This window comes from Cannabis sativa, chromosome 8 (genome assembly GCF_029168945.1).
Source record: "Cannabis sativa cultivar Pink pepper isolate KNU-18-1 chromosome 8, ASM2916894v1, whole genome shotgun sequence".
Classification (NCBI taxonomy): Eukaryota; Viridiplantae; Streptophyta; class Magnoliopsida; order Rosales; family Cannabaceae; genus Cannabis; species Cannabis sativa.
Window position 1 is genome coordinate 49,676,820 of NC_083608.1, and position 21,998 is coordinate 49,698,817.

Sequence of the window (21,998 nt, forward strand, 5' to 3'; positions counted from 1 at the left end):
AGGGAATAGTACTGGCTTTAGTTCTTCATGATTTTCACACAACACTCAAGTTCTCTTAGTCATAGCTCTCTTAATTTTGCTCGTTCTATCTTCTACTCACACTAGGTGTAAGCTCTAGTACTGAGGCTAGTGCTCATTCCCTACACACCAATCTCTTCTATCCCTCTCCCATTTCCCATCTCCTCTGCTAGATTTGAAACCCTAGCTAGTATCTCCGAAGGCCAAAAGCATGCTTCAGTTATCAACAAGATTCAAAGCTTTGAAGTTCTACACAAGTACGACTAGCTAGGGTTAGCTTGGGATTCAAGGTACATTTTCCATGCTAGTTTGGGTTTAGGGTTCATAGATGTATTCAGGTTTGAATATTCTATTTACTTAAAGAATTAGGGTTAAATATTTTACTGCTTCAAGGCTTGTCGCAATCTAAGCTAGTGGATACCCATTGAAGACCATATAAATCGAAGTACATACTATACTCTCTTTTTTGTATTTCTTTTAAATAGTTATTGATGTCACTTTATGCTCAATATATATATTGGATGTGACATTATGAAATTTAGTTTTAAACATTATTATTTATTTATCATAAAATTACTTACCATCACATTAACATAGAGAAAAGTACACAAAACATATTATTAAGCAAAATAGCCCTAACTTATTAGACTGAAGTGACACGCTCTTTGGTTTCAAGTTGCCCATTATTATCAACGTTGCTCATCATTCGACGAAGTTTAATTGACAAAGATGGGGATATAATGGGCTTGCGTTCACTCAACTGAATAATCTTGTAAAACCATGAGCCCATTAATGTTCCCATAACTGGGCCCACTATGTATACCCAAAGCCCTTTGTACTCTCCACTCGCAATCGCTGGGCCCAATGTTCTTGCTGGGTTCATCGACCCACCTGATACTGGCCTGTTTATACAATATATAACTATTTTGGTTAGATAAATAATATAAATATATATCTTTATATATTAAAAGTGTCTATCTAACGGCATTTCTTGGTTTAACAGAATATACTTAAAAAATAAAAGAATATTCTGTTAAATTTAACGATTAGGTTTGATCTCCCGTTAAAAAATAAACCCAATAATTAAACCCAAAAAATTAAACAATCTTTTAAATAAACAATCTTTTAAATATTAATAATCTCTTTTTAAATTAAAAAAATCATCTTAGCCACATATCTCTCTAACAAACCTGGGAGAATATTAATAATTTTTTTATTTATTTTTTTAAAAAGAAAAATATAGATAAAATATCTAGAAAAGATAATATAAAAGAAGATTGATTGTATTGGCTTAGAGATTTTGGGGTTGGGCTTAAAAAAATAATAAAAAAAAAAAGATGAAATGGGCTGTAATTAGTATTTACCTTATATGTTTGTGCTTATTTTTAGTTTTATTTTTAATTTTACCACCAAGAAGAGAAGGTTGAAAAATATTAGAATATGAAAATATTATTGGTGCTTATTAGTAATTTGCAAAGAATGTGAAAGTCTATAAATATATATATATATACTAGAAGAAAGTTACGTGCAAGGCAGCACGTATACTTAGTTTTATGTCAGGTGCTCTATAATTTAATTGAGAAAGATTCAATAAATAATCATATAACTTAAAATGGTTTAAAAACTAATTTTAATTAGTGTGTCGGGTTATTTGAAAATCAATAGTGAAAAGTCAAATTTAAAATTTGTAGAAAGAGAAGAGGAGAATGGAGATTAGCTTGAAATATATTTAAAAAATAATAATGCTACACACTTACTACGGACACTTAACTCGAGCCGGTAATAATAAAATTATAAAGAATAAGGGTAGCAGGCATATAACTGGACATATGAAAGAAAGAATATAAAAAACAAGAAATATGATAGCTTCCAAATAATATTATAACAAAGCAATGCTCTCCAAATTTATCTTAATATCATTCTTCTCTTGAAGCCTCTCATCAATCTCATAGTACTTCATGATAGATTCAACAAAATATATGTGTTTATGTATATTTATTTTGAGCAAATCAGTAAACATATATTTTCAACAAATTAACCCGATAAACTCAAGATCCACATATATATATATAGCTAAGTATTCAAATACAATTGTAAAATCTAAACTTAAAACAAAATCAAATGGACAATTCATGCTCAACTAAAGCTATATATATACTGTTATGATTACATCAATCTAAATATTCTTACTTGCTATAACCGAATTATAAAAATTAAAAAGTATAATTTGAGATATATAGACTAAAATCATCCAAATAAACAAATAAATTAGTTACACATAGAATTATAAATGATACTTTTTTTAGAGTGTGTTTGAAGCTTATGTGAAATTTTTTGGATCTCTTCACTACTATTTTTTATCTCTATTTTTTTTTTGTATAAATATATATGTATATAGAAAATTTATATTAAAAAAATAAAAAATATAAGTACATATATTTTATTGGTGTTATTTAAATTTAAAATAGTATAGAGAAAATTTAGAAATTAGATTTTTATTATGAATTTTTATTTATTTAAAATAATTAACTTTAATAAAAAAAAATTAGAAAAAATGAGAGATATACGTACAAGATTAGGTATGTATATTTTGTTAGTTTTAATTAAATTCAAAATAGAATAGTAAATTTATGGTTTAAATAATATCACATGAAACAATATATAATATTGTATATATATAAATAATATCAGTTCAAATATCAAATATCAGTTTAAATGGAATTTGTTTTATTTTTACTTTATTATTTTATTATATATAAATAATATTTTATTATTTTATTAAATATAAATAAAAAGTCACACCCATGAATTTCTCATAAACCAAGAATTCAGTTATATAGACACACTTTATATAGAATAGATATTTATATATTTAAGTTTAATTTCCTTAAAAATCAAATATGAGAAGTTTACACAAAGTATTATATTTGATAAAATTTATCATCAAAATAATATATAAATAATAAAAAAAACCAAGAACACAATAACAAGATTAGACATAAAAATAATAGAAAATATAAAAAATTCATATATATTTTATGTAAATAAAATTTTAAAAATCGTAAAAATATTTAAAATTTTAGATAATCCTATTTTTGTAATTTTTGTGTATTTTTAAAATAAATTCTAAATAAAATATTATATATTTTTAATTTTCTTAAAATTATTGCCTATTTTTATTATCTTAAATAATATTATTATAATAATTTGCTTACCCAGCTAAGATTGAAGTAATGCACACGGCTGAACCTACAGCTAAACCTGCAAGCTCTCCTACCTGTGCCATTAATTAAAATGATAACAATAATATTTAACTATAAATATACAATTTAGTTATGATTTAATAATTGATTAATTAATGGATGGATGTTATGTATTAATAATTAAATAATTAATTACAGCTTTGGCATCAGTTGCAACAGCTGCAGTGACAAACATCATGGAAAATGTTACAACAATCTCCATTCCTAAAGCTTGAGAATCAGATCCAGAAGGTGTCGTTGTCCCAATATGATGTATTGGGTACAATAATTCACGTAACGCTAAAGCTGCTGATATAGCTCCCGTTAATTGGGCAAAAACGTAAAATGGAACCTGCAAATTAATTATATATATATTCAGTATAATATTAAAATCTTTCTTCAAAAAAAGTATAATAATAAAATCTATGTATACAAATATATATTCAGTACAAAAAATATATAATTATAGAAGGAGAGTTTTTTTAGATCACTGATTTAAGTGATCGTTAACATAGCCTTAACCAGTCTATGTCCTGTGGCTGCAAATATTATTATTTTAATCAACTTTATAAAAATAATTATGACTAAAAGTAAAACTAATTAATTATGTTTCTCTTCTGTTTGTTAAACGTTCTGCGAATCGTGCCGCGCATTTTATTGCCCGCCATTCTGTTTATCTAGCTGAACGTATGTTTCCCATTAACAGTGTTCCCTCGGACTTATTGTCTATCCTTGCGAGCGATTGCTCGAGTTATTAATAAAGAACACTTATTCAAAAAAAAATTAATTATGTCTCTCAACTTAACTATAATTTATTATTGTTACGCTTTCATTTTCATATATGTTGAAATGTTTGTTTTTGTTGAACTCTTATGTTGTACGGTACTTAAATATTCTTCTTCTTCTTTTTTTTTTTTTTTTTTTTTTTTTTTTCTTTTGGGGTTTAGAATAAGGGGATCACATACGTACTGGTGCCAATGCTTTTCACAACCCTATGGTGTTTTTGATAATTTTGGGATCACATGTTAGTTGAAAGACTGTTTTAATTGGATCATCGATAAATTATCTATTAAATAAGATGGCACCACTTAAAACAAACTAGCCTTTAAATGGTACTTAATATTTGTCTTATGATTTGTTTTTTAAATTTTTTTTGAACAACTCTTATCTTATGATTTGTTAATTAGACAATATTATTCCCTTAAAATATACCATCATTTATACCAGACGAAACGTTTCAAATTAATGTATTTTATTTTCCATGAGTGATTGTCTATATATATTAATAGAAAATTTAAGTATAGAAAACTAATTTTTTTTTTTTTAATATTTTTATTATTTTTATAGTGAATGATTGCATTTCATGTCGCACTCACATCAATGTATAACTTAAAATATGTGTGGATATTATTATGAAATATTAAATTTGAACCACTAGCCGGCTAGTATATATAATTATAATAACAAATGATATATGACTATCCGTTTGTGGTTATAGTTTAAGTTTAACCATATATTTGACCGCTTCTGAAGTTTTCAACATAAATTTGTGGCTTAGATTGGTTCTTATTAATGTGACTTTTCTAATATAAAATATTACCAATATTAATGATTTAATTTATATATAGTTAATTTGCTTAATGTTTTGTCTCATAGAGTGAATGGTGACCACAATTTCCATTTAACTAATGATTACTATATTGTTGCAATTAATTCGAAATATTTTAATAATTGACAAATTTCGTTGACTCCTGAATTTAATTAGTGTCATATATATATATATATATATATATATATATATATTACACCATGAAATGAAAGTAACACACCAACTACACACTATGCATGTCTCAATATGTTTATGTACATGTTAATTGTTTAGCTTTTCCTTTAATGTATTTAATAGAACATATAAATATTGCAGGTTCATGGAAAAAACTTATATAAAAAAAAACTATAACTATAGTTTCCGACACTTATTAGTCTCCAAATTATTTTGTTTAATGCCTATAATAAACATAGAATATAATATTAGTATAATCTTATATCAAGTTCTACATGTAATAAATAATATAAAAAATATGTTGATCACTACTCACAACACGCCATATCAGTGTGTTATTGGAGGCACCTTAAAAGTGCCCAATAGCAATATTCATAAACATATATAGCAAAATTATTCATACTGATTTTTCCCTAATTATTAAGCAAAGGTATACCAAATAAACTTTTATTAAAAACAAATATACTATATTTATACTAAAAAATATAATAAATAATAAATATTATATACTTATAAAATGCCACGACTATAGTCAAGAACTCTTAGTATTGATGCCATAATTTAATGGAATATTTTATTATAATATATTTATATATAGTTTGCTGAATCGAACATTTGATTAACCAAAACAAAAACAAAAACAAAGCCATTATAATAATTTATACTTTCCAATTAAATTTGTTGTAGTGATAGTCCACCAACAACTTAATTGAGTAATAAAGTAAATACAAACTGAGAATTTATTTATTACTCAATTTGTTTTTAGAAACGTTCCCTAGCATGCATGAAGAGTAACAGTGCCAAGCTAAATAGGGAATAAAGAAAGATAATAACTAGAAGGGAAAATTAGATCACATAGTTATTATGTACCTTAAAATATCATGCCACCCTATAATTTTTTTAATAAATTAAATCACATTAATTAATTAAAGTACGTAAGATTTATCTAATTATCAAATTCTTATAGCACCCCATAACTGATTAGTGGTTACTTATATTAAATCAAAAAGAGTAGGATTCACTATACTAAATTATACTAATAATAATATGATATAACGATTAAGGTATATTTTATCATTTTCTGAAAAATAAAAGAAAAAACTGTTGAAATTAAATTTATAGAAATAAAAAAATAATGTACCAGCTTCCATGGAAAATGTAGAAAAGTAGCAAAAGCTAGAGTAACAGCAGGATTCATGTGTGCACCAGAGATATGACCCACAGAATATATCATGACAGTGACAATTAAGCCACCCACAATCGATGCTCCCAGCTGAGACACTCTTTGGTTATCACTTGCACTAATAGCAGCCGCCCCACACGTCATAAACACCAGCAAAAATGTCGATACAATCTCCGCCATCATCTATTATCAGTCAGTCAGTGACGAACTCAGAATTTTTATTGTACAAGAGATCGATTGTAATTGTTATAAAAAATTCTTAAAAGAACAAGAGAATGGAGGCCTCTTGAATGGTCCCGATCGAGTACTGCATATAAGCAATTAATTAATTTAGTTAAGTAGGTAAGTAGGTACCTTTCTAAGAAGACCAGAACTGTAATGAGTCTTAGAGAGTTTCCAAAGAAAGGAAGGGCTAAGATAAACACTGTGACGTTTTGTTGGGTTCTGAACGGACACCAAGTCGTTTAGGTTCTCATCATGACCATTCAATTCATGATTTCTTTCCGCTGATTGCTCTATTCTGTCGTCCATTATATATATAATATTATAAACTCTCTCGAGACTTGGATATAGATAGTAGATATATATATGAGGTTATATATTTTTGTTATAATTGTGAGAGGAGTATAGCTAATTAGTAGTACTACATAGTTGGTTAGGCTTAGCTATAGAACTGGATACAAAAAAAGAAATTAACTAAGAACACCAGACCTAGGCAAAAGTGATCTATTAATTGATCGATATGGTGCTTGGAAACAATGACTACTTGAATATATATAGAGAGATATACAAACAAACCATATTGTAAGCTTAAGCTGTTTTAATTATTAATTATATATCAACATTATTAATTATTGTCAACATGTATAGATCAATTAAATGACAAGGTCAACAGTATACAATAATAGTGTACTACCTACCTACCAGCTGCTAGCTATAGCAAGTCATGCCTTCATCTAAAATAATATATAGTAATTAAGTCTTCTCTTTCCCAATTATTTGCTAAATTTATTATAAATGTGCCTAGACTATGTAAACTTTGAGATTATTAATTTACTGCAATTTGTCCCTAATTCATATTATCACATGATAAATTATAGAATGTTGTGGAGTGATCTTATCCTTGGAGGTTATTTTTGTAAATGCCTAACGAAAAAAATAAATTCACTTCAATAAATTTGACAGGTGATGGCAGTTAATGCAAACTATACCGTTTTATTAAATGAAAGAAAAAATATAAGGACGAGCGAGAGTGTAAGAACGCGATCTAGAAGGAAAGGAGCTAGCTCATATGAGAGATGAGAAAAGTAACAAAGAAAATTTGAAGTGAAGAGAATACTTTCTGAATTGCTTATTGATGATTGAGTCGTTATCACAAAACAACTAACAGAAGAGTATTTATATACTTTGTTCAATATTCCAACATAACAGAAACTAAAGAAAGAAAAACAACTTAACAACTACAAACTAACTAACTTCTCTAACTAATTGTAACTTAGCAAACTCTTCAACGGCCTCAAGCTCGAAGCTTGTGACATAGGTGTTGTTACAGATTCACTTATTTACCCTTAAGTTGAATAATACCACTCACAGGGTTTGACAAATATACCCTTACATAAGATACACCAAAGATCAAGACTAAAGAACATAAAGACAGTTACAAAGACAGTTATAACTGAAACAGTTACAAATATTACTCTAGGGCTCTGCCCTAGATCAGAATCACAGATCAGTATAAAAGGAGGTATTTTTCTCAGATACAAAAACAAGAGATACAAGCAGTAATATACAGAGAAAATAAGAGATACAACAAGGAGTAAAATAGAGAGTCACAACCAGAGAGAACAACATCAGAAATAACAACAGAGAAAAAGAGAGCCTTTTGGCTTAGGGTTGTCATCTCCATGTGAGCTCCTTCTAGAGAATCTCTTGAGTGTTCATGTAAAATGAAAAGAGAGTTTTGTTAGTATCCAAAAGAGAGAAAAACAGAGAGAAATACATAAAGTTGTAAATCAAAGATTGTAACCTATTTTTGAGATGAATGGATTCAAGCTTTGAGGGCTTGACGGAGAAGTACACTACAACAAATATCATTATTACCGGCGGAAGCATCCGCCGGTAATAAGTAATAGTACCGCCGATAATAATTAATACCGGCGGAATCCGCCGGTAATTATCCGCCGGCATTAATTGGTCGATAAAAATGGTTATTACCGACGAAAGGGGGAATCCGCCGGTAATAATATTAATACCGGCGGATTAATAGCGGTGGGGTCCGCCGGTATTAATATTTTTAAATATTTAAAAAAATATATTATAATGATAAATACCGGCGGACCTATCCGCCGGTAATAATAATTTTAAATATTAAAAAAAATAATATTCTGATTATTTAATATAATTAAATTAATTATAATAATTATTTTATAAATAAATATATTAATTAGAAATAAAATATCAAAATTAAGAAATTAAACATTAAACATTAATTAAGAAATTAAGTATTAAAATTAATTTGTCCATTACAATAAAAATTATATTATCTTAAATAAAATTAGGAAATTGTCTTTAAATAAACTTTAAAACATAACACATAATTAAAAAAAACTTAACTATCATTGTTCAAATCAGTAAATTCTAAAAATTCGTCTGCATTTGAGCTAAGTCTTGAACCATCAATATTCTCACGGGATTGAGCCGGCGGGGCAGGGTAATAAGGTTGTCCAGTCTGCGGCGTAGGCAAGATCTCCACATATTGTCGAGGGTGGGGGCGAACCAAAATTGGTTGTTGCTGTTGTTGCGGACTCTGAGCACTCAAAAAGGCTCCATACATAGGCTGTTGTGGAGATCCTCCCATTTGACCATACACAGGTTGTTGCTGTGGTCCAAGACTTGTCGATTGTCATCTAAAATTTTATGAAGACATAAGATTTAATAGTATAAAGAAAAATTTAATGATAAAATTTTATGCAATTTTATGCTATTTTATGATATTTTATGCTATTTTATTAAAAAAAATATTATTATTATTTTAATACTTTCACAATTATTTATATATTATTAAAATAAACATTCTTTATTAAATAAATTTTTTATTTTTAATTTTTAAAGAAATATTATTTAATATTATTTAAAAAATATTTTCCTATATTGAATCTTTTTCTTAAAAAAATTATAATTAAAATTGTGAAAGAAATTTTAATATATTACATCTAAATATTATTTTTTTTGAGTTTATATTTTTTTCAAGTATATATTACAATAAAATTTTTATTTATTAATTTTTTTTATATTAAAAAAATTATTATTTTATTAATATTTTCTTTTATATATTTTAATGTTAAAATTATATTATTTATTTAATTTTTTAAAGAAATATTATTTAAAAATATTTTCCTATATTAAATCATTTTTTTAAAAAAAAACTTATAATTAAAATCATAAAAAAGTTTAATTCTTTACATTAAAATATTTTTTTTTTGTTTTTATATTTATTTTTCAAGTATATATTATATTAAAATTGCTTTTTATTAATTTTTTTTAAATTAAAGAAATTATTATTTTATTAATATTTATTCTTTACATATTTTAATGTTAAAATTTCATAAACTTTTTGTTGTTAAATTTTAAGTATTAAAAAAATAAAATTTAGATTTTAAAATCTTATTTAATATTTACATGAAAAAGTTTATTTTTTTATGTTATAAAATATTTAACTTATGAGTATTTTTTTTTTCAAAAATATAGATTTATCTTAATTTTTTTATTACATTTTTTAAAAATAGTCAATTGTATATAAATTTTATACATATTTAAAAGTTGTTTATTATTGTAAAATATTAATGACACAAAATTTTTACAAAAAATTTAATACAAAACTCTATAAATTACATTTATTTTTTACATAATATATATAACACAATATTAACTATACAGTATATACAGTGTATATACACTGCATAAAACAAGATATACCGTGTATATACCGTATATATCTTGTGTATATTATATATACGATGTATACAACGTACTATATACACAAGTATATACCGTATATAATGTATACACTGTGTATAAATTGACAATATCTACAAATTTTTCATTCACAACACACAACATATATACAAAATATATAATTTACAGTACACAGTATACACAAAACAGCAATTAAAAATACACTAAACTAAAATTTTTCAAATATAACACATTTTCCATTCACAATACACAGTATACATACATATATAATATTTTTTACAGAAAAAAAATTATTTTTATGAGATATATATACACAAATATTGTAAGAACTAACCTCCAAATATTTAGTACACCAACCGATCCCGGCGTTTTACTCAGAAATTTCTTCCCCGCAGATTATTTATCCCAAACTTTAAAGATGGAGAAAAAAATTAGATATTAAGAAAAAAAATAATATATGTAAAACAGAGAAAAAAGAAAAACGAAATCATTACCGATGCACTGGCGGTGGTAGACGGGCGGCGCACTGGCGGTGTCGGGGAAATGATGCCGGAGAACGGGGCGTATTGTGTTTGAAAACGGAGAGGGGAGGTGGAATGGAGAAGGTGGGGGGGGAGTGAAAATGGAAAAAATGGTATTCTGAAATGGGGAGGGGTTTATATAGATTTTTAATACCGGCGGGACCCGCCGGTATTAATTGGGTTCCGCCGGTATTAATAAAAACGGTCAGAATCCCAGATTAATACCGGCGGGTCCCGCCGGTATTAATCCGCCGGTAAAACTAATTTCAAAAAATTGGGCGGCAAAAATCCCGCCCACTTTTTTCGAGGCGGGATTCCGCCGATATTAATACAAACCCGCCGGTAATAATAAATTTAAAATAATTTTTTTTTATTTATTTAATATAATATTAATTATATAGTTATTACCGGCGGATGGCTATTTCCGCCGGTAATACCCCTATTAATACCGGCGGGTGAGTTCCGCCGGCAATAAACCCGCCGGTAATAACTATATTTGTTGTAGTGGTAGCCGGTTGTTTTGGGCGAACTCCGAGATCAAAGTTTTGGTGTCATCTACTTTAATCACTGTTTGCATTCTCTCATCTCACTCTTATTATTTTTTGGTATTTGTATTTGTGTATGTGTTTATGTTCTTTAGCTTTCGGTTTTGAGTGAGTGAAGCCGTGAGTGTGTAGTGTTTTTGGGGTTTGTATTTTCGGGTAGAACATTTAGAAGAGAAGAAAATAAAACCTAGAAAACCCTATTTTTCTTTGCTGCCATTTAGAAGAAGAAAAAGAAAAATAAAATACCCCTTTGAACCCTAGAACAAGCGGCTGCAAAAGAAGAGAAGAAGAAGAAGAAAAGCTTGAACAAACCCTATCCCTAGGTTCGGTTGAAAAGAAGCAAGAAGATAAAAGAACCCATTAGAACCCCATAACCCTAGCTTCCATTTGTGTTGAAGAGAAGAAGAAGAGAAGATAAAGAAACCCTAACCCTAGGTATTTTTGCTACTGCCGTTAGAGAGATAGAGAGGAAAATGTTTGAAAGAATTTGAATTCTTTTGAAAGAATGGTGGCTGCCGTGTGTGTGATCTAGGGTTAGAAAAAGACATTACCTTATTGGTTTTCTTGGGCCGGACTATTAATTGAGTGAAAAGGTGTGCATTTCTCTTGCTGGGCCGAATATACATTGAATGGAGAGTCTTGTTTGACTCTTTCCTTTGACCGAACTAAACAAAGAAAGAAAAGGGGAGAAGTTGAGAAATACCACTTTTATTAATCAATTAATCAAATTTACATCTAATTTGATATTTAATTGAAACAGACCTCTTTTTATATGTATTGTAACCAAAATACCCTCACATAAGAGAGTCACATGGAGAGTATCTTGAAGTGACAGAGGCAAAATTGGTACAATGTTTAAAAAAAGAGGTAAAAATGATAGACTTTAAAAAAGAGGGTAAAAATAAAAGAGGACAATATAAAAAGAGTATAGTGTGTAATTTCCTCAAAGAAAAGGGTGCAAGTGTTGATTGGAGAGAGAAAAGTTCTCTTGGGCTGAAGCTTAGTGGGTCGAACCTTTTGTGTTTGGGCTGAAACAAAGATTGCAAAATTGTATTAGTTTATAAAATTGACACTATTATTTTGTGGACACATAAAATAATAAATTTTAGAAAAATACCAATTTGCATATAATATTAATTTTGCTTCTTTAAGTGTGTTAGTTAGAACAAATAATTTCCAACAATAGGAAATAAAACTTTGCAAAAGTTAGAGGTTTAGTGAGAAGATCAGCTGATTGTTCCTCTATTGGTATGGGGGAAATTGTTATTTTATGCTGAGAGAGACTAAGTCCTGAACATAGTGAACATCTACTTTAATGTGCTTTCGTCCTTTTGAGTGAAAAACAAGATTAGAGGCAAGTTGTTGGGTATCCTAATTATCACACTAAATGGTAGAGGTAGTAGGAGGTGTAATGCCAAGTTCTTTTAGAACAGAAGATGTCCAAACTACTTCAGTAGCAGTAGAAGGCAAATTAAGATTGATATTCAGATTCTGTACTTGAGCGAGCAACCGCTGTTTAGTTGCTTGCCCCCATATGTTATTTAGATTGGATCCAAGCATAACACAATATCAAGTAGTAGATTTTTTATCATCTAAATTGCAGGCTCAATCTGTATCACAATAACCTTCCAATGTAAGATGTTGTGTTGATTTGAAGATAATGCCGAGATGAATGGTTCTTTTGATATATCTTGGGACTCGTTTGCAAGAAGTCTAGTGTGTATTTGTTGATTGTTGCATATATTGACTATATTTATTTATGACATAAGATAGATTTGGCTTTCTCAATGTGAGGTATTGCAGAGATTCAATATTATTTTTATAGAAAGTTGGATCATGAAATAGTTCACGTAAAAAGCTTATGGCCTGTTGCTATATTTTTAAACACTACGCAAGTATACGCAATCAAGTAGTAAATCTCACACAGGTGAGGTCGATCCCACAGGGAATTGGATTAAGTACCACTAAATTATACTTATGATTCTATTCGGTAAATCAAAAGCAATTATGAATTAAAAGCAGTAAAATATGAAAGAAATTCAGAAAACTTAATAACACACTTTAAAGTTGAGCAAGATGAGGCAATAGGGAGGAGAATCCTGTTGTTGTTTACCCAAATTGTTGATGATTAATTACTATCCTATTCTTGGAGTGAATGACAGATTATGAAATAACCTAGCTCCTTTCAGATCTTCTAGATTCTAAATCACATGTTATCTAATTAATTCCTTAATTAAACTAACATGAAATCAGCATTAAGTAATAATCTACTCGTCACATAAGTCATGTAAATACTTTCGTTTCACATAGAACATCGATTATCTTAATTTTAGCATTCTCAATTCTCACTTTTCAGATTTTGAATTGAGATCATAGAGCATGCACAAGGTGATCAATCTTAAACATGAAATTAAGAACAAATTAAGATAATTTCACACACAAGAATTGAGGAATGGTAATTAAACATTAACTAGGAAAACATTAAACAACAATCATCATCCTCCCTAAATGGGAAATTTAGTTCAGAAACAAATCCATAACCATTCCTATAGCAATATTCAACATAAATAAATTAAAGAGGAATAAAGAAAAGAACTGTTGGTGGATGAATTCTGGATCTTCACTTGAATCTCTATGCTCTTCCTGCCGCTCTCAGCTGTGTTTTAGGGTTCCAAATCGCTCTCCCTGACTTCCAATCGCAGTTTTCTATTTATAATTGAAATTTAGGGTTCGATGGACGAAAATGCCCCTGGTCCGTACGGGATCTCGCCGCGGCCATGCTTCCTCTCGCCGCGGCGAGAATGTGCCAAATTTAGGCACTTTCTGTAAGTTGAATCTCGCCGCGGCGAGCCTCTTCATCGCCGCGGCCAGATATGCAAAAACTCAAAAATTAAGTTTTTCTTCGGCTCAGCACGTCTTTTAATGAATTTCTGCACCCGAGACCTCTTTTACTCCAAAGAACCTGAAAACATAGAAAACAAGCGTAATTCCGTCCCAACACAGCTAAAAATGCACATAAATTGGATCCAAAACATAGGCTAAAAATAGCCTAACAAACTCCCCCAAACTGACTCTTTACTCGTCCCCGAGTAAACTAAGACTAAACTAAAAACAAACTGACAATGATAGCTGAACTTTCCAACAATTAAATTGTTACCACCACCTGCACAACTTCAATCCATCAATAACCAGAATTTCAACTTGCCAACTCTAAGAACTAAGTTGAATGTGCAGTTTACAAGTAAGTAATTCATACAAACATAAAGCATCGCAATTTCCATCAATATCACAACTGTTCTAACTTTCAAACATCCCACTAACACATGATCAATAAGTTTGAACGACATACCTCTCTCCACTAATGTTGACAAATTTCTATTTGGAATCAATAGGTCTTTTTTCGGTTAACATCACATGGCTTAGGTACATGGGTAGGTGAGAAGTCATTTAGGCTATACTATACCATAAGCACTATTAACCAAGCAAGCCTAGACATTTATTTTGCTTTCTTTCCATATATCCCAAAAACAGAAATAAGAGATTGCAATTTTTCTTGTGTGTGTACCTCATAATTTTCTTAACTTTTTTTTTTTCAAGAAGACACATTTTTTTCTTTTTTTTTCATAGGCACAACACACAATATTCTTATTATTTTTTTCAATCTCTCATTCCTACACTTTATATTTTTTTTTTCACTTACAGCACTTATTCCCCCCCAAACTTGCTTCAAGGCTCATGGCATAATAAAATATGTTCAGGGTGAAAAGAGTTTAGAATAACGAATTCAGCTCCGTGAAGTGGTGAAAAAAAAAATTTTAAAACAGGCTAAAGCTCAACTTTGGGTATACTAAGGATAAAAATTTTCTTAGGTAGGCTTGAAAGGCTCAATCGTTCCAAAGAAAACTTGCCTAAATCACTTTCCAAACAAAAATCATCAAGGATTTCGCTTCAAGAGAGTATGTCAAACAAATTCTATTTCATGTTCAATCAGTCATTCCACAATCCAAATAGAACACAAGTGATATGTGAGAATAGCAAATGTTTTAAATCTACATGAATCACTTCCTAGCACACATCCAATTTAATTCAAACAGTTGCAAGTCAAGCACACAGTTATGTTTCAATCCATTGCACAAGTGAATAACAACAATTCAATCCATTTTTCAATTTAGCTATCACACAAGACTAAAAAAAACTAAAACAAACTAAACTAAAACAAATAAACTGAAAAATTTAAGTCTCCCCCCCCCCCCCAAACTAAAATGCACATTGTCCCCAATGTATGAAAATAAACCAGGGTGAGAGAAACTTACCTGAGCCCCATCAGAAGGGATCAAGTCCACCCTTTGCATTCAAAAGAGCCCTCGCACTAAATGAAGAAAATTTACCACCAATAGTGTTGATTTCAGAGTTTTGCACAAGAGTAAGCTCACCTTCAGAACTACCACACATCAATCTTTTCCAACGACGCTGAATCGTTCGAAGTCGCTCTTTAGGCTTTGCTTTCTTCTTATCAGCTTTAACAAAAGAACCCTTCACCATCTCGATCTTGCAACAGGTAGGAATGTCAGTTGGGGCAAAAACATTAAAATTGACCTCTTCATCTTGGACTCGCAACTTTAACTCCCCCTTTTGAACATCTATTAATGCTCGACCCGTGGCCAAGAATGGTCTTCCCAAAATAATGGGAATAGTTGAATCTTCCTCCATATCAAGAATTAAGAAATCAGCAGGGAAGATAAACTTACCAACCTTCACCAGTACATCTTCAATTATGCCACGAGGATGAGTTAGAGAACGATCCGCTAGTTGTAGAGTCACTGTTGTGGGCTTTGCTTTTCCCAATCCTAGCCTTTTGAAGACAGACAACGGCATTAGATTAATGCTTGCTCCCAGATCACATAGAGCTTTAGTTTCCACCGAACCCCCTATAGAGCATGGAATATTGAAACTACCCGGATCTTTAAGCTTGGGCGGTAGTTTCTTTTGCAAAATGGCGCTACACTCCTCAGTTAATGCCACTGTTTCATAGTCCTCCATTTTTCTCTTCTTAGACAATATCTCCTTCATGAACTTCACATAACGGGGCATTTGTTCCAAGGCTTCAGCAAAAGGAATGTTGATGTGTAGTCTTTTGAAAACCTCTAGAAATTTTGTAAATCGCTTGTCTAGATTGGTCTTTCGGAGTCTACGAGGATAAGGTATCTTCACATGATGATCAATGCCGATCGGTGGAGACTGTTGTGGTGGTGCAGGGCTGTCAATAGTTTTCTTTTCTATTGATGTTGGAGTTGGTGCCGATTGATCTTTAACTTCTTCATTGAATGGTTGTACCACATCAGGCCCATCATAATTCTTTCCACTCCTCAAGGAAATTGCTTTACATTGCTCTTTTCCTTTTGCCTCACTAGTGCTAGGTGAATTTCCTTGAGCTTGGTTTGCCACTTGAGTAGCCAATTGTTCCATTTGAGTTTCTAGAGTTTTAATAGATGCTCTAGTTTCCATCATGAATTGGAGCAATAAATCAGCTTGGATATTGGAGCCACTAGGACTTTGTTGTTGGTTTTGTTGGGGCTGATTTCTCTGCTGGTAGAACCCCTGTTGGTTGTGCCCATAATTATTATTTTGGGAGTAGTTCCCAATGGCTTTTGCTTGATCCATTGGCAAATTATCCACATACGCTCGACACTGCGAAAAGTGATGGTTGCCTCCACATATCTCACAAATAACTTGGGCTTGTTTAGCTTGCCACCGCAATCGGCTTTGTCGAGGCCTCAACTTGAGAGTGTCAATTTTGTGATGGCATCAACCTCTAGCACACCGGCTACTTTCTTAGTTTGACTCCTTTCGGTTGGCCACTTCTTGATTATTTAGAGCCATCTCCTCCAATAGATCGTAAGCCTCATTAGCACTCTTTCTCATAAAAGCTCCACCGATTGCATCTATCAGAGTTCTAGTGTTACCAACCAACCCGTTGTAGAAATTGTGAACCAGCATCCACTTCTCTATGCCATGATGAGGGCATTTTCTGATTAGATCTTTAAACCTCTCCCAAGCCTCATGGAGAGATTCATTATCTTGCTGACAGAAGTTGTTTATTTCTCCTCTTAGCTTTGCAGACTTAGCTGGAGGAAAGAACTTTGACAAGAATTTTGTTGCTAAGTCTGTCCATGTTGCTATAGAATTTGGTGGCAAAGAATTCAACCAACTCTTGGCTCGTTCTCTGAGCGAGAATGGGAACAACCTCAGTCGAATGGCATCATCGCTAACTCCATTAACTTTAAAAGTTTCACAAAGTTCCATGAAGTTAGAGAGATGCAAATTAGGATCTTCAGAAGGGAGACCACCAAGGCGGGCGAAGGCGCACCATTTGAAGGATGGCAGGCTTAATCTCGAAATTGTTTGCATCCACTGCCGGTGGCCTGATACATGACTGCACTCCCGTCAGAGTAGGGAGAATGTAATCTCTCAAGCTACGGCCATTAGCTTGATCTTCCACGGCACCTCCATTATTACCGTTATTACCCCCATTGTTTCCAGCATTATTGTTCACATTGGCAGCCATGATCTCTGATGTTTCAGCGATTCTTTGAAACTCTTTCTTGCCTCTTGTTCTTTCGATTCTTCCTGCAAGTTTTCTCAATTTCGGGATCAGCCGGTAATATGTTGTTTGTCCTTGACGGCGCATGCACTTAGGATTCCTGAAATAGATCAAGAAATTATTGCAAGAAAAAGGTTAGAAAAATCAGCAAGAGAAAATATACCAAAGTAGAAGTTAGTATAATTTTATGTAATATTAATCTTTATACAATTCCCCGGCAACGGCGCCAAAAACTTGTTGCTATATTTTTAAACACTACGCAAGTATACGCAATCAAGTAGTAAATCTCACACAGGTGAGGTCGATCCCACAGGGAATTGGATTAAGTACCACTAAATTATACTTATGATTCTATTCGGTAAATCAAAAGCAATTATGAATTAAAAGCAGTAAAATATGAAAGAAATTCAGAAAACTTAATAACACACTTTAAAGTTGAGCAAGATGAGGCAATAGGGAGGAGAATCCTGTTGTTGTTTACCCAAATTGTTGATGATTAATTACTATCCTATTCTTGGAGTGAATGACAGATTATGAAATAACCTAGCTCCTTTCAGATCTTCTAGATTCTAAATCACATGTTATCTAATTAATTCCTTAATTAAACTAACATGAAATCAGCATTAAGTAATAATCTACTCGTCACATAAGTCATGTAAATACTTTCGTTTCACATAGAACATCGATTATCTTAATTTTAGCATTCTCAATTCTCACTTTTCAGATTTTGAATTGAGATCATAGAGCATGCACAAGGTGATCAATCTTAAACATGAAATTAAGAACAAATTAAGATAATTTCACACACAAGAATTGAGGAATGGTAATTAAACATTAACTAGGAAAACATTAAACAACAATCATCATCCTCCCTAAATGGGAAATTTAGTTCAGAAACAAATCCATAACCATTCCTATAGCAATATTCAACATAAATAAATTAAAGAGGAATAAAGAAAAGAACTGTTGGTGGATGAATTCTGGATCTTCACTTGAATCTCTATGCTCTTCCTGCCGCCCTCAGCTGTGTTTTAGGGTTCCAAATCGCTCTCCCTGACTTCCAATCGCAGTTTTCTATTTATAATTGAAATTTAGGGTTCGATGGACGAAAATGCCCCTGGTCCGTACGGGATCTCGCCGCGGCCATGCTTCCTCTCGCCGCGGCGAGAATGTGCCAAATTTAGGCACTTTCTGTAAGTTGAATCTCGCCGCGGCGAGCCTCTTCATCGCCGCGGCCAGATATGCAAAAACTCAAAAATTAAGTTTTTCTTCGGCTCAGCACGTCTTTTAATGAATTTCTGCACCCGAGACCTCTTTTACTCCAAAAAACCTGAAAACATAGAAAACAAGCGTAATTCCGTCCCAACACAGCTAAAAATGCACATAAATTGGATCCAAAACATAGGCTAAAAATAGCCTAACAAGGTCATGCTTGAACTAGAAAATGTAGTGTAAGAGAACTTAAAACATAGGAAGGCACGAACTGATCATCTCATATTTGGTGTGTAAAAAATATTTTATAATTATTTGCCATTTTAAATTAAAATTATTTGAATGAAAGAAATAATCAGAAGATATGATGAGAAGAGTTATTAATTGCTGACCCAGCGAAGATTGATGTTATGCACACAGATGAACCAACTGCTAAACCAGCTAGCTCCCCAACCTGCGCCGGAATTATATAAATATATATATATATATATATATATATATATTTGCATTAATTAATCATTGGATATTATTAACATGAACAAAAACAATTTAAAGTTTGTGGAGAATAATTTATCAAATTTCATAATTATTATATACTATATAATATATTTATTTAAATAAAGGTAGATAAATTACGGCTTTGGTATCTGTTGCTACGGCAGAAGTGACAAACATCATAATAAAAGTGACAACAATTTCCATAGCTAAAGATTGGCCATCTGAGCCAGATGGTGATGTTGTCCCAAGAAGTTTTATGGGATGTAGCACTTCTCGTAGTGTAAATGAAGCTGCAATAGCTCCTGTAAATTGAGCTATAGCATACAATGGAACCTGCATACATACAATTAATAATTAATTAATTACATAATATTATTTATCATTTCATCATTATTCTAAATCATGATATGTACACTAGAAAAAGAGTTATGTTTAATGATATAGGGAATCAATAATGCCCTTTTTTTATAATATAATTCCTTACTTTTTTATATAATTTAATCATAGTAAATACAGCATATTTATACACAATAATCTATCTCATAAAGTTAAAGATTGAACTACATGGGTAGTACTATTAGTACCTTACCTTAATTTATAATTAATATGAATAAGTAATTAGGTTTTTTGAATAAGATTTTGATAGTCAAAATTGCATGCATGGCTGTATATTGAATGACATGACATACGTACGTACGTACCTCTTTCAATGGAAATTGTCTATGAACCGCAGCGAAAGCAACGGTAACAGCGGGATTCATGTGTGCACCGGAGATGTGGCCAACGGTGTAGATCATGACGGTGACAATGAGGCCACCGGCCACTGATGCTCCCAGCTGCGACACTTTCTGTGGGTTACTTCCATTGATTGCAGCCGCACCACAAGTAACAAACACCAACAGATACGTTGCTATGACCTCCGCCAACACCTACCATGTCCATACATTTCTGATTATTTCTTTTATATATATAGATTATAAAAATTATGAAAATTCTACAATGCATGTACTCACTAAAAAGACTGCAGATGCACCCTTATTTATTTCGGTGTGGGAAAGGATTTTTAGTCTTATTTTTTTTTACAGTCATATATGTTATAATTATTTAAGATATCTTATGTACTTTTGAGAAATTTAAAAAAATTAAATACGTTGAGAATATGATTTAAATGTTTATTATACGATTTTTTATTTTATACGCGTAAAAAATAGACTAAATATTTTAAATAGCTATAACATATATAATTATAAAATACAAATAAAGTTGCATTCATGATACACTCATTTTAGAAATTACATTGTCAAAGCACCCAAACATTATATATTACTCCAAAAGAAGAAAAAAATAATCTATTTTAGTTATAACTGCACCATTACAAATTTCACTACAGCAAATTAACAAAAGACATACATATAAAGACAAACAAACTAAACAAATAACTAATTATATAAATATGTATATATATATAAAAACCAACCACTGCAAAGATTATTGCTTTCTATTATATACAATAACCATTTTATTAATACTCACAATGCAACGTTTTTCTTACTAAATATATCATGTGTTAATAATTTAAATATCATAATTTTTTTTATTTTTTTGATTAGAAATTTTTTTATCATCATATATGAGAAAGTTATGATACATTTTACATTGGTAATTAATACTTTTCCAATGAAACAAGTAATATATAATTGATTCATTCCACTCATTATTTATCCTAGTATAGATACACATTATCAATTAGTAAGTATATGTATATAAGCTATAATTTAACAAGAGAGAATATTGTACGTAGATGTATATATATATATGTATATATATATAGCATCAGTGATATTATTTAGATGTAGGTACCTTACGATGTACACCAGATTTTTGGTAGTGTTCCTTGAGAACCCAAAGGGGAGATGGTGGGGTGAGATTTTGAGGACTCTGAGCAATTGGAACCACTACTGCATTATTATTATTATTATTATTATTATTACGATCACTACTACTCGATTCCCTCGTTACTACTGCTGCTGCTTCTATTCTGTCCATTTCTTCTTCCTTAATTTTCAGAATATATATTATTTTGGTGCTCAACAAAATTTGTACAACGGACTTAAATAGAGATCGTAAAGGTACCTACTATTTTACATATATTATATAACAACTTTTCATATATAATATTGTCTAATTAAACTCTAAATCTATTGATCGATATATTATATAATAAAAATTTCTAATGGTGTCACATGCTTATTACTATACTTATTACTAAAAGTACAGTTAATTAGACTATACTTTGGATATTAATTAACTTTTGAGTAAAAAAGTAGTTGTTAAAATCCAAGCAATATAATATTTGCAAGGGATCGATGAGAAAAACCTACTTCATTAACAAACAATATTAGACTGATATATTAATATTG

General features: G+C 30.6%; 2 protein-coding genes and 1 non-coding gene across 3 annotated transcripts; 1 reads left to right on the forward strand and 2 right to left on the reverse strand.

Annotated features, from left to right (window-relative positions):
* Positions 1–555: 555 nt before the first annotated feature.
* Positions 556–7,025, reverse strand: LOC115699016 (aquaporin NIP2-2). The gene is made up of 5 exons (XM_030626226.2): positions 6,581–7,025; positions 6,185–6,409; positions 3,418–3,612; positions 3,234–3,295; positions 556–920 (listed from the first exon to the last, which is right to left on the reverse strand). Exons 1-5 carry the CDS (start codon positions 6,755–6,757, stop codon positions 662–664), a joined length of 918 nt encoding a protein of 305 aa, XP_030482086.2. The 5' UTR covers positions 6,758–7,025; the 3' UTR covers positions 556–661.
* A 10,249-nt stretch (positions 7,026–17,274) lies between these two features.
* LOC115708388 (small nucleolar RNA R71) lies at positions 17,275–17,381 on the forward strand. Its single transcript, XR_004009889.2, has one exon. It is a non-coding gene; the product is annotated as a small nucleolar RNA R71 (small nucleolar RNA).
* Positions 17,382–18,381: 1,000 nt separating this feature from the next.
* Positions 18,382–21,657, reverse strand: LOC115700395 (aquaporin NIP2-1-like). The gene is made up of 4 exons (XM_061103059.1): positions 21,439–21,657; positions 20,280–20,507; positions 19,717–19,911; positions 18,382–19,534 (listed from the first exon to the last, which is right to left on the reverse strand). The coding sequence occupies exons 1-4, from the start codon at positions 21,622–21,624 to the stop codon at positions 19,436–19,438; spliced, it is 708 nt and encodes a 235-aa protein (XP_060959042.1). The 5' UTR covers positions 21,625–21,657; the 3' UTR covers positions 18,382–19,435.
* Positions 21,658–21,998: the final 341 nt, after the last annotated feature.